Here is a 14,091-nt window from a genome sequence, read left to right on the forward strand (position 1 = left end):
TGGCATGGAGGGAATGGATGTTCAGCTGGATAGAAGTGAATGAGAGGTCAGGAAGTAGAAACGATGAATATTTAAAAAACAAATCTGTGCCAGATGTAAATGGGGATAGATAAGTGGATATGAAAAGGTCCTTGTCTTCAAAGAGGGCCCTTGTACCTATAAGATAAACCTTTTATCAACAATCTCTGAAAAACACTCTTTGATACAAAACAGGGTTACATTTATATTAATATATACTCTATAAAGACCTGTTACTATATTGCAGGAAAAGGTTTAACTAAATAACATCTTTTATTAAGGACACAAAATCTTCAATCAAAAGTTTTATCATCAGATTTTCAGGTTGTTTGTGTACAAACTAAAAATAGATTTTACACATCATTCCACAAATTAAAATGCTCAAACATCAGTGTTCAGAATATGACTATTCAAAAAAGAATTTGTAGACATTTTCTTTGTCCTATTTTCAAAATCTTCTGAGACAGAATAGATAGCTACTACATATAATATGTGTGAACTGAATAAGGTAAATGTGACCTTTGCAACAAAAAGGTCTGAGATTTTATCTAATTCTAGGCATGCTGAATGAATAGTTTAGAATAATGCACTACTGTCATCAAATCATATCTTCATATACATGTGTAATCCATTTTGCATAATGGTTTCAGCTCAGTGTGTATGTAATTACATTGTAAAGCACACTAAGAGCTGCTGCTGAGTTGAAATTTTTCTTTTGTCATTTAAGGAAATGAATAGAAAACACAGTCTTGTGAACATCAAAGTACTTTTTGAGACAATTAAATCTCATCAAAGAGGTCTCCTGGACTACTGTTTCTTAGAGTTTCTAAAGACATGTTTTCAGCTGGGCTGTGATCCTTTTTCAGCATCTCAGGTAGTGGAGGATCAAGCCTGGAGTAAAAAGAAAAATCAAGACAATTTTATTCTGAAAAACTACATACAGAGTAAAAGAAAATTAAGAGATACATAAGTGAAATAAAAGTTAAACCCTGCTTCCAAACTGCTGCATTAACATAAAGAGAGATGAAAGGCATTTAATTTCTTTAACTGCTTTGGAATTAATCTGCCTCTATTCTGAGCTAACGAAAATTCAAGGGCCTACAACAATATTCATAATTAAGGTCAAGAAATAAAATATCCTCTGTGCTGTACTTTTATGCCAAGATACTGAAGATTTCTCAAGCCATTTCTTTAATAATTCCATCACAATTTACACTTTCCTTCGGCTCCCTTAAGTTCTAACTATTAACATTCATTTGAATCTCAACAGCGGGAAGTTCTATCACATAAATTACTTTTAGTGGTCATTTGATTGTAAGTGTGTATATAATGACTTCACGTTTTTAGCAGTTGCTGATGAAATGCTGTTGGCCCATTCTTTTACTGAATCTACATATCTTCATTTAGTAAGTAAATTTATTCAGTTTCAGTACTGTAGTTACTACATCAATGGACTGATCTCTATATTTATGTAAATGTTCTCTGAGTCCTAGGATAAAAGGCATGATCACTAACGGATAATTGGTGTTTCAAAACTGGTGAGCTGGAGGGTAACAGAGCTCAGTCAGAAGAAGACCCTAGGAATGTATATTTATACCCTTGTATAAACCTGGTCTGAATCAACCCAGTAATACTCAGTAAAATGCCCATATTTCCAACTACAAAGGCAGAAGCATCATAGCAGTTTGGTACAGCTAAAAAAGAATAGGACTTGAGGGACCTCCCTGGTGGGTCAGTGGTTAAGAAACCACCTGCCAATGCAGGGGACACGGGTTTGATCCCTGGTCTGGGAAGACCCCACATGCCGTGGAATGACTAAGCCCGTGTGCCACAACTACTGAGCCTGTGCTCTAGAGTCCGTGAGCCACAACTACTGAGCCCGCATGCCACAACTACTGAAGCCCATGCGCCTAGAGCCCATGCTCCGCAACAAGAGAAGCCACCTCAATGCACCGCCTGTGCACCACAACGAAGAGTAGTCTCTGCTCGACGCAACTAGAGAAAGCCTGCGCGCAGGGATGAAGACCCAACACAGCCACACACACACACAAAAAGAATAGGACTTGAAGTCAGGACACATAGGGTTTAAATCTAGGTCTATTTCTTATTAGCCATGTGACTTTAGGCAAGTCATTTAACCTAACCGGACTTCTGTTCTCTCACCTCAGAGGTGGTCTAAAGATTAAATGAGATGTTATAAATGAAAGTGCTTGTAAATTCCCACAAAACATTTGGAAAATATTATTATTAGCTCCTAATATTGCATAAATTACAAAAGAGCTCCTGCTAATAGTTTCTTTAATTTAAAAGACTAATCAACTAAAGATCCCCAAATGTTATGTTTAGATTATGAGTACTTCCAAAAGCCTGCACCCATACTTAGTTGCACAGATTATTAAAAATGAATCCACCACAGGGTCCTCCTTGGCCTCATGACTGCATACAATTAACCATGGTTGGCTGCTACTAGGCCTGGGACATGTTCTGTCTTATCCTGAGCAAGCCAAGTTCAGATAACATAACCCTCACAGGAATGCGGAGGTGCTATGCATTAATGCATTGTCAAGATGACAAGTACTACCCTCTGGGAGTTTCAATGCTAAAATTAACAATAAATACTGACATAATTACTGTAACATGTAATTAAATATCTAAAAATATATTCCATAGAAGGAGAAAATGATACAGTACAGAAGTATAATTATTACATGTATAAGTTTTCAATGTCAACTCAAAACACATTATACATCTTAGAATTGCTTTTTCTCCTCCTAGCAAAAGACAGAATTGAATTATTTCAATTAAAAAGCCAGATATGGAAAAACCTCTGTAATTTCATTCGTCATCTAGACACTGTACAACCAGAACACAAAGAGTGATAAATTTAGTTAAAAAAAAATCAGCATATGACAAAAGGACCACTCTGAAGTGACAAGTCTGAAGGGAATAGATCCCTGGTTCTCCATTTAAGATTCCCATCTTTTTCTAAAGTCATGGGGAGCCTAAGATATAGATTTTGACTCTTTTGTTCTTAGTGTCTAGTACATAATAGGTGTTCAATGAAAGCTGTTCCATGAATGGAGATCATTGTTCTACAGCTTTCATATCTGTGGTAAGTCAACAGAGTAAATTTAAAACTCTCCCCACAACCAAAAAAATAGTTTAATCATTTTTATAAGTAATAAATGTTTATTGTAAGACTTTATAAAACTCCTGAAAAACATGAAGAAAGTTAAAATGTCCATCATCCTACTTTATATCATTTGTATTTTCATGTCTTATTTTTTACAAATATGAGATTATATATATAATTTTGCAGCTTGATGTCTTTACTCTAAAATATATTAGAAATGTCTTTGCATGTTGAAAAATATATTTAGATCTATACTCATTAATTTTAATTTGTTTATACTAAGAATACACTGATGACTATTTGGGTTGGTTCCATTTCTTAATGCTCTTATAAACAGCACAATGATCAATAACCTTATACCTATATCTTAGTATATTTATCATATTATTTTTTCACGAGCATGCTTATTCCAAGCATTCACGCTTAGAGGTGAAATTTGAAAGCAAATAACTCAGAAACCTGTACCTGAAGTCTTAATAGAAAGTGAGCTAAAGAAGCAACTTGAAACTTGGGAGTTCCTCTCTTTCTAACTAAGTTACAACCACTAGTTATGGACCACTATAAATTCTAAATCTTCCATGAAGACTTTTTTTTTTCCATTTTTTTTAAACTTTCCACATTGAAGCTGATTTTCATTTTCTCTAATCATTTAAAGTACCGAATGTCTGCACCCAATATTTCAATACTAGTTTTGCCTTTAATCAATATTTAAGTATGTACTATGATCAGGTCATTGTGTTAGGGAAATATAACAAATGTGATAAAGGTAACACATAATTTCTGCCCTAAGGAATCTTTCAGCTAAGCTTTTTACTTTCTCTAATTTTTTTCAAATATGTTTTTTCACCCTAAACATTTTATAAGTAGCTTTAAGGCAATGACTGTGTAATATAATTTGTTCACAGTGATATATCCCTTTAGGAATTTCTATAAATATTACATCAGTTTATAGGATTCAAGTAGACTTTTAGATAGTTTTTATGGACAACATGGTTCAAAAGGAAGAATCCTGAATCCAAGGTTAGGCAACCTTTATTTATGCTTCACAACATTAAGATTTTGGTCAGGTGGCAGCACCTTTCTGGATCTCTGTCTTGATTTAAGCTGTAGAAAGTTAAGGTTACTATAAATGATCTTGGAAGTTCTTTCAGTCCCTAAATTCTGAGACAGTTATACTCAAATAGACTACTTTGCAAAATACAGGCTCTCAATAAATACCTGTGGAATAAATGAAAAAAGGTGAATTAAAAAGGAAAGGTTAATGAGAGAATAAGAAATTGTCTTTGTAGAGTTAAAGGCTAAAGTATAAGGATTTTTCAAATAAAGTGAATAAATGAAACTTCTCCAGATGACAGCCTTATTAAAAAATGGCTTATAGTCTCGATAATTTGCAGAGAGTTTTATGTTTTATTACTTGATTTCACACTGCATTAAAACACACACACACACACACACACACACACACACACACACACTCACACTCTATAACTTGAATCAAAATTGCATTACCACCATCTAATTAACAGTAAATAGTGTAGATCAGAAGTTAGATTTGTCAAAAGAAATATCTCACCCTGGGAAAGTTTCTCTAAAATGTTAGAATGAATGATTGACTTCTAACTTACTGAGAGTTAAATTATCAGCATCTTTTAAAATGATTATTTCCAGTTATTGGCTCATTTTGTAAAGACATTTTCTCAGCCACGTTTAATATTGGTATTACCATGGCTGGAGTATCAACCTTTTCTTATTTAAATGAGAATCATTAGTATTGTTTGGAGTGAATTACTTGCATTTTATAACATATTCTGAAAATAATATTTCTGAAAAATGTCAAGGTGCCAGTCTGAGCAGACTGAGAGGTCCAGGAAAAGGTGTAATGATTGATGGCACTGTGACACTTGAAAAATCATTTTCCTTTGACTATGACACAAACAATGGTTCTAAAGTCAAAAACCAAAAGTCAATTTGTATGTGGCTTAACTATATCTCTACCTACACATACAATTCAATTCCAGGTGAATTAAACATTTAAATGAGAAAAGGCAAAATTTTAAAGCATTTAGAAGAAAATGGAGGAGAATTTCTTTAGGATCTTAGGATAGAAAGTTTTTTTAAGGCGGAAAGTGAAACCATAAAGGTAAAGATAGATAAATTCAATTACATTAGAAGGATTAGAAGTAAGTACTCCTATTCATCAATAGACATCTTAAAGACAGTGAAAAGACAAGTCCCAAACTGAGAGGAAATACTGCAACATATGCTACTAACAAAGGATTATCTAAAGAATTCCTACAAACGATTTTTAAAACCCCAACATTATTAAAAAATATATGCCAAAGACTTCAGGAACTTCCAAGAAGAGGGAACAGTGAGGGCAAATAAGCATATGATAATTAGCTCAACTTCATTAGAAACCAAGAAAGTGCAAATAAAAACCAGTATGAAGTATTTTATACCAGATTAGCAAAAATGAAAATGTCCAACAATAGCAAAGATCACAGAGAACATGAAATGACAAGATGAATTACTACTGGCTGGAGTATAAACATTTGAAACTACTTTAGATAACAATTTGGCAATAACTGTCCATGTACATGAAGATTTATGTACTTATAACTAGGAATTCCACTTCTAGTTACATACTCCAGGAAATATTTGCATATGTGTGTCAGGAGATATGTGCACAAATGTTCACAGGTGCATTATTTATAATAGTGAAAAACTGAAAACTACCCAAATGTCTCTCCACAGGATGGGCAAGTAAATTATGGAATTTTCACACCATGGACTATGATGCAGCTACACACACGCACGAATCTCAAACATGATGGTGAGCAAAAAAGCAAGGCACAGGGCTTCCCTGGTGGCACAGTGGCTGAGAGTCCGCCTGCCGATGCAGGGGACACGGGTTCGTGCCCTGGTCCGGGAAGATCCCACATGCCGCAGAGCGGCTGGGCCCGTGAGCCATGGCCACTGAGCCTGCACGTCCGGAGCCTGTGCCCCGCAACGGGAGAGACCACAGCAGTGACAGGCCCACGTACCACAAAAAACAAAAACACAAACAAACAAACAAAAAAGCAAGGCACAAAATAATACACAATATGATTCTATTTACTTAAAGTCAAAAACATGCAAAACTATATAATATTACTCTTTGAACACTGATGTGTGTGTGTGTGTGTGTGTATCTGTGTATGTACATAATAGTTCTGGATCTTATTTGCTCTTCCAAGACAATGCTCTCAGATTTCTGAGTCTTGTAACTTTGGCAACTGTGAAGATGGTTTTACAGAAGGGGCAGGTTGAGTACTATGCATAAAGGGTTCCATTTCAGATATAACGGGTGACTCTGAAGTGACCGCAGGATATCTAAATGGAGATAGATGTTGAGTAGGTAAATGCTTGTATAGATGTAGAGCTCAGGAGAGATGACTGGACTACATGTACAGAGATAGCAGTCACTACCATTACTACTGGCCACTAAAGACAAATGAGTTGAAGAGATCTTCAAATGAGTTGAAGAAACTCCCAGAGAGAGTCTACCAGAGAAAAAACGTTTAATATAGAATCCTGGGAAATGTTAAAATTACAGGGGCAGATGGAAAGAGAGAGAAATGAATAAAAGGAGACTGAAATAGAACGATTCAAGAGATATGGGGAGAACCAGGGAAGAGAGTTGTTGTGGCAGCCAAGAACCAAGTTTATTTTGTGTGCCCACAGCTTGTGCTACTCCCATTTGCCACCCAAATGCTGGCTTTCTATACAACTTTGACTGCTGAATCTGTAAACGCATGTTAGGTAAATTATTTTCACCCACTAAGAATTATCTGGAGCTGAGAAGAATAAGCTGGAAGGATGCTGCTATGCTTGTGATTCGTTACAGACAAGAACAGGGAATGTTTTCTTTGGGAGGAAGAAAGTCTTAAACCCTTGGACTGCAGCCGTCAGAGCAAAAATCTAGCAAAATGGTCAATGGTCAACTCCTGCCTGGCCACCAAAGCAGAGCATTTTTAAGTAGCTCTTTCTCTCACATTAGGATAAAATATATTTTATATATATATATGTATATAGATAGATAGAGAGAGAGACAGAGTGGGAGAGAGAGACAGAGACAGATGAGACAAAAAGAGAGAGAGAAAGAGAGCTTTGTTTTACTAGCAACTTCCCTGGCATCTATCCACCTCACCTCTGACTTTCCCCTGGGACTGGGGTAGAGGTCAGACGTGTGGCAAGAGATGAAGATGAGAGATGAGGTAAGGGCAATGTATTAGGAGAGAAACAGACCTGAACATTGGTTGAGACATACATTATTTGGTAATAATAAAAGCCAAATATCTAATGGTTTGTTTTTTAGGATGTAACAAATCAAACCTTCATCAAAATGACCACAAAAACAGCCAAGTCAGAGTATTATGTGCTTGTTACTATTAAATAACTAGACAGCTATCGAACTGGCCTTAACAGAGTTCTCATTATGGAACAAACTCAATTAGAGAAACACCTTTTAAATGGAAAAGCTATAAATAATGGGCCTAAAGATTTGACATCACCAACATTACCATTGTATTTTCAAATTAAATTTTAGTATTTAAAAAAATATTTGAACTTTGAATAAATGGGAAAATAGCTACACATTTCTAGTTGACCATATAAAAACCAAAAGCATCTCCTAAATAAATTAACAGGCTGAAGTCATCAGGATTCAGTAAACAAGTGAATTCTAAACATTGTCTGGAATTCAACAGGCCTAGACAGCATTTCACTAGTCTGAGAAAATGAAAAGAAGTTGAAACTTTCTTTCTGGTAACCAAAATGGCAAATAAATAAATTGTGTTAGTTATTTTCAACTAAATTCCTAAATTTTTTTTAATGACTACTCTTTTGCTGTTTAACTTTATCAAGAACAAGAATAAAATAGAAATAGGCTTTTGAAATAAGTAATTTTGAATAAAACATAGAATAGAGAATTATGAAGAGTAAATATACAATGTTAAAATGCACTTACATGCTTTATAGATATTGGGAAAGAATAATTATAAAATTTCCCTGTAAAATATTCATATTATGGGTTTGAAAATAAGATTCTCTAGTTCTATCCAAGTTAACATTTAAAGTTACAAACATTAGGATCAATATGTCCATAATCCACAAGGATGCCAGAATTTATGTAGGAATTTCATAATAATAAATTTTGTCATTCTTACTCTACTTTATTTAGATAAATAACATTACTGTGGTAATTCATTAGATCAGCAATATCAAAGCCCATACATGCTTTAAAAACTCAATACCTGAAAAACCCTATGTTAAACTTCCCGCATCCCTTACAAGTTTTGAAACGGTATAGGTGACATTTGCTACTGGTGATCTGTGCGCATAAAAGCAGAAAACTGTCATCTTAATAAAAAATTATTTTCCACAACTTTATTTTTAAGATAGGCCATTGCTCTTTGCTACTTGGTGTGCTACAAATGAAGCCTCCCTCACTAGATTAGAAGCTTCTCAAGTAGAATGACTCTGCTTTATACGACCTGGCTCATAAACGTTCCAATGATTGCATGTATTAATTAATGAACAAATGATTGAATGAATGAAGTAGACAGTATTAACAAGAAGCCTCAATAAAGTTAAGCAACCTGCCCAAAGCCACACAGCCAGTAAACATGAACGTGAGCAGGCAGGCAAGTCAACAGTGAAGCCAGGGTATTAGCCTAGGTTTCCCTCACTCCGAAATCCATACCCTTCTTACTATAGCAGTATATGGGAGTCACTAATTCTTATTTCTACTGCAGAGAAAGGTAACTTGGTGCTGTGCAGTGTGTCTGAAAAAGTAATTCCATGAGGCACTCTAAAAAATAAAATCTGCAGTCTAAAATGTTTGGAAAGTATTTATTTTTCTCCATTAAGTCCTCTAAGTGTTTCATGTGCATATTATACATTTAAAGCTATTAAAGTCATTCCATAAACTTGTTAAATTATTAAGTAAAACAAAAGCAAGGTGCAGGAGAGTGTGTGTAGAAAATTAGAGTGTATATATATATATATATATATACACACACACACACACACACACACACACACACACACACATAAATATATGTACAAATTTATATGTGTGTATGTGTGCATTTATATGTATATAGAATATCAGAATATCTCTGGAAGGATTCACAAGAAACCAGCAATGGCCGACTCTGGAGAGAGGAGTTTTGGCTGAAGGCCAGGGATAATTTTTGCTGGATAGTCTCTTAAACTGTTGAGATTAAAAAAACAATTTATACACAGATTATATCTTTTTAAAGTGCTTTAAGAAAAAAATAGCTTGTTTATCCTCAGTTTTACAAATGAATTTGGCAGTCAAAGCCTCTTTTCTCACTATCTCTCAATTACTAATATCCCAAGAAACAAGTGTTTCTAGAACAGCCTGCATTGCTTGCTTTCCTGAGAATATAATACCTACTAGCCTGCACCCAAAAATGTAGTGGTCCAATGAAGGAAAATAAAAACACAGAAAAAAAAAAAAAAAAAAGAACTCTACTTCAGGCTACCAAGAGAAGTGTAAAAAACATGGGCAGAAAATAATACCCAGCCATGGAGGTTAGTGACTTCTAATGAACCAGGAACCAGGAGTGATAGTTTCACCACAATGTGGAACCAGCTGTTGGTTTCCTGCTGCTGCTGTAACAAATTACCATAACATAGCAGCTTAAAACAACACAAATTCATTATCTTACAGTTCTGGAGGTCGGCAATCTGACCCACATCTCACTGGGCTAAAATGCAGGTGTTGGCAGAGCTGTGCTCCTCTCTGGAAGCTCTAGCGGAGAAGCTTCCAGAGGCTACTCCCATCCTCTATCTTCAAAGCCAGCAATGGCAGGTGGACACCTTCTCACATCACATCACTCTGAGCCGGCTTCCTTTGTCACATCTTTCTCTGACTCTCCTTCTGCCTCTCTCTTCCTTTGTGATACAATGCACCCACCCGGATAATCTAGGATAATTTAGCTACTTTTATGGTCAGCTAATTAGCAACTTTAATCCATCTGCAACCTTAATGTCCTTTTGCCATGTGCTCTAACATAGTCTCAGGTTCCAGGAATTAAGACTTTGACATCCTTTTTTTGGTGGCAGGGGGTGGGGAACGCAGTATTCTGCCTACTGCTCCAGGCTTAACTTGGTTAGGGCTCAACTGTAATCTATCAGTTTAAATGTTTCAGGATCACTTAACAGAGAAACAGGCTTTGAGTAAGAGCAGGACCCACAAGGCCGAGAGTTAAAAGAAACCTTCAAGCTGGCTGGAGGAGGCATCTGCAAAGTCTGTGCAATATGACCTGAAACTCAAAAGAATCCACACTGGGGCTTCTTATCTAGAGAAGAACTGAACCAGAATCATTGAGATAGGCTGTCAACTACATCATCCATCACCTACCGTGTCTACTATTTACTGAGTGCTTACCGAGGGTCAGAGACTGTGCAAGATGCTTGGGATATAAAGTGAACAAACAAACGGTCCAAGGCAGAGGTAACCCTGAGCGGCTGAGCTCCCCTGAACATACACTAACTACAACCCTTGTCTAGGGGATAACACAGAGACTGTTTCACTATGACAGCTCTAACGAGTGAGGCTCCACAGACAATGCTACCTTCATGGGTGTGTTACTGTGCTGTCAGTCACCCAAGGCCACAAGCTTAGAGGGGCCTCATCCCTGCTTTAATGTTCTGTTGTCACTGTCTTGAAATTCTTAATAATTTTGAACAAAAGGGCTCTGCATTTTCATTTTACACTGGTCCTGCAAATTATTGTAGTGTGTCCAGACCACGCACTTTCAGTGACCTTCATACACCAGACCCAAACTGAACCTAAACAATTGCTCAATTGCTCACACTTATTCTGGACCAATAAACAATGGGATTTTTTTTTAAACTAATTATGTACTGATGTATGGACTCATTCTGTCCTATTCAGAATGGAGTTTTGATCCTTAATTAGCCTAACCACCAGTAAACCTCCTTCTTAACACTTGAAAAGCACTTGCTTTTTCTCTTCAGGGAAATACTTGGTGAATTTTTTCACTGGTAATTTTTTTTTTGACCTGTAAATAAATAAGAATGAATGTAGTTTCCCGGCAAATAAATACTCTGCTTTGTGAGGCTTCTCCTTCTCCTCCCTTGCCTTCTCTCTCTCTCTCTCTCTCTCTTAAAGCTCACTGTCTTTTGTTTTATAGTAAGAGAATTCAGTTTCTATTTTAATTAACAGATTTTTCCATTATTTTAGTCCTTGCTAGTGGACTTGATTCTTAGTGTTCTCAAAACTACCCACTCTAATTAATTCCTTGGCTCGCAAAGCAGCAAACCTCTCATCAGTGCCATCCTGTGCTGTGGCCTACCTATCTCTTTCCCTTTTGATTTGTTGAGTATCAGTCTGCCCCAAATCCTTCCTGAATATTTTCCTAGCTTTTCATGGAATGGGTGACCAAGGATCATGTGGCAGTCAGACATTTTAAAGAAGACAGACTACTTTGTAACACCACCAACATCACAGAACTTTTAGATAAAATGAGTATCATATAACTGATACATAAAATGAACAAACAAAAAACATCTCTTCACAAAGCATACTAACTCAATGTGGTATTATTGGCAAATGTAAAGACAGTCTCTGCTCAAATTCTGGGAGATGTTCTGTCTTAAAGAAACATGCCAGAAAGGAGTCAGATCACTGAAAGAAGGCAGATGGAAACAATCTACAAAATTCTGTGGATTTTGATTTTGAATTAAAAAGATTACGTTTTTCAGTTGACTTTAAAAATATAACCAAAGTGTAAAGTAAAACCAAGTTGTATAGAATGTTTTTAAAACAAATCACTATACCTCACAACTGGTGGCAAGTCACTGTGAGATAAGGCAGTATAAGCCATGGAGGATTCAGTCTATATGCTCAGAATGACTGGAGAAAGACCTATCTAACCTTTTTGCCCTGGAAAAGTTTATTACATGTATGGTTTTATGATTTCAATAAAAGTTCAAATGTCACTGCTAAACTGCAATCCAATCTAAACAAAAAGATGTTGACTGCAGTTGTGTGTTATGTCTAGATAACTATCTTTACTAAGTGCACTATATACCTTTCTCATTGTGATATCTTTATGATTACATAAATTACCATTTTTTTCAAGATTTTTTACTGAACTAATGTTTATTTTGAGGAAGTAGAGTAAGTGCTACATATGGTTCCATTAGTGTATTAACTGGTACAGTTTGTTCTCATTCGTTTAAATGTCTCATTGCAATCTATGTCTTAAAAATAATATTATTTAGTCATAATTCTCCAAAATTCATAGTGGAGGAAGCTTTTACATGGCACTGAACTATAATTAACAAATGTAATGAGATCAGTGTCTTGTAAAGGCATTGGTTTGATTTGCCAAAATGCAGGACTGGCTGTAGCACTTAATTATTAAGGCTGGAACAGACACATTCAGTAAATAACTGATCAGCAATTTAAATAACCACTGTTACCTAACTGATCTTATTTTGCTACTATAAGAAGGCTATATATCTCAGCTTTGATCATCTGCCATCTGAACTGTACAATTATTGACATTTCTCCTTGCCTTTTATTGTTTTCTCCTTCAGCCCATCTTCCAACTGCTGCAAATGCTTTCTACAACACAAGTCTGATTATTACTTTGTACTCCTACAAGGCTGTAGTTGAAACTCCCTTGGCATAGCAAAAAAAAAAAAAAAAAAAAAAAAATCACAAAATTTCTAGCTTCATGTCTGCCTTTCTGGTTCTAGCTATCCAATGCTCTTCCACACCAAACTTCTTGTCATCCACCAAATGCATCATTCTGTCTTCATTGCCATTCTTTTCCATACAGTTCCCTCAGCTTGAGGACTCTTTCTCCTGCCTTCTTTACTTAGCAGGCTCCTACTCATCATTAAAAGCCAAGTTCAGATGTCACTGCTTCTGGGAAACCTTCCTAGGCAGAGGAATTAATTATCTCCTATTCTCCCATAGTACATCTTAAATCAAGCAGCTCTTTGTTCCTATACCTATTGCTGTGTAATAAACGACCCTAAACTTAGTGGCACAAAACAATGACAATTTTATTATGTTCATACTTTCCATGAATCTCACAGGGCACAGTGAGGATGGTTTGTCATTGTGCCATGGTATCCGGGCCTTAACTGGGGATACCAGAAAAACTGGGGCTGACATGATGGCTGGGAGCTGGAATCCTCTGAAAAGCTCATTCACTCATATCTGGTGCTTGGCTGGGAACCTTGAAAGAGTAGGACTGGCTCCTGGAGACTCTTCAGTGGCTTGGCTTCCTTACAGCCTGGCAGCCTAGGATAGTCAGACTTTTTACATGAAAGCTTAGGGCTGTAAGCATGAGGTGCCTTTGTTGACTTAGCCTCTCTGCAAATCACAGAGCATCACTTCTCCTGCATTCTACTGTTTACAAAAGAGTCAAAAGCCCACCTAGATACAAGGGGAGGGGATATAGAAACCACTTCTCAAAGGAAGGAATATCAACCTCAGACTTTAATTCTGCACATCTTTGTCACTTATATTGTAAGCAATCAGAGAACAAGGACTATGATTTAGAATTACCGTTTCTTTCAGAATCTGGCACAATTCCTAGAATAATGAACTATGTGCACTGAAACTGACTAAGAAGTGTCTTATTGAGGGTGTTTGCCTTTTTTCTCTAAGAGCTGAGTATGAAAAAGCTATAGCTAGTTTCATATACAATTTACACAGAATAAAAACCATTCCAGATCAGAAGGGCAACTATATAGATTTTTAGAAATACAATCACATAAAATTTATACTTCAGCAAGGAAATTTTAATTTCTGACAACTTTTGCTGGCCACTAGTTAGCTCACTTTCCATCATGAAGTAACTTATTTACTTTTCCAAGTAGTTTTG

General features: G+C 36.0%; 1 protein-coding gene across 5 annotated transcripts in view; it reads right to left on the minus strand.

The window, feature by feature from the left end:
- Positions 1-272: 272 nt before the first annotated feature.
- Positions 273-14,091, minus strand: part of XRCC4 (X-ray repair cross complementing 4) — a 262,034-nt gene continuing 248,215 nt past the window's right edge. For all 5 annotated transcript variants that reach the window (XM_012537378.3, XM_033409083.2, XM_033409084.2 and 2 more), the window contains one exon: positions 273-909. In XM_012537378.3, coding sequence (XP_012392832.1) covers positions 798-909 — 112 coding nt within the window. In that variant the 3' untranslated portion in view covers positions 273-797. The remainder of the gene's footprint in view (positions 910-14,091) is intronic.

Source organism: Orcinus orca, chromosome 3 (genome assembly GCF_937001465.1).
Source record: "Orcinus orca chromosome 3, mOrcOrc1.1, whole genome shotgun sequence".
In the NCBI taxonomy this organism is placed as follows: Eukaryota; Metazoa; Chordata; class Mammalia; order Artiodactyla; family Delphinidae; genus Orcinus; species Orcinus orca.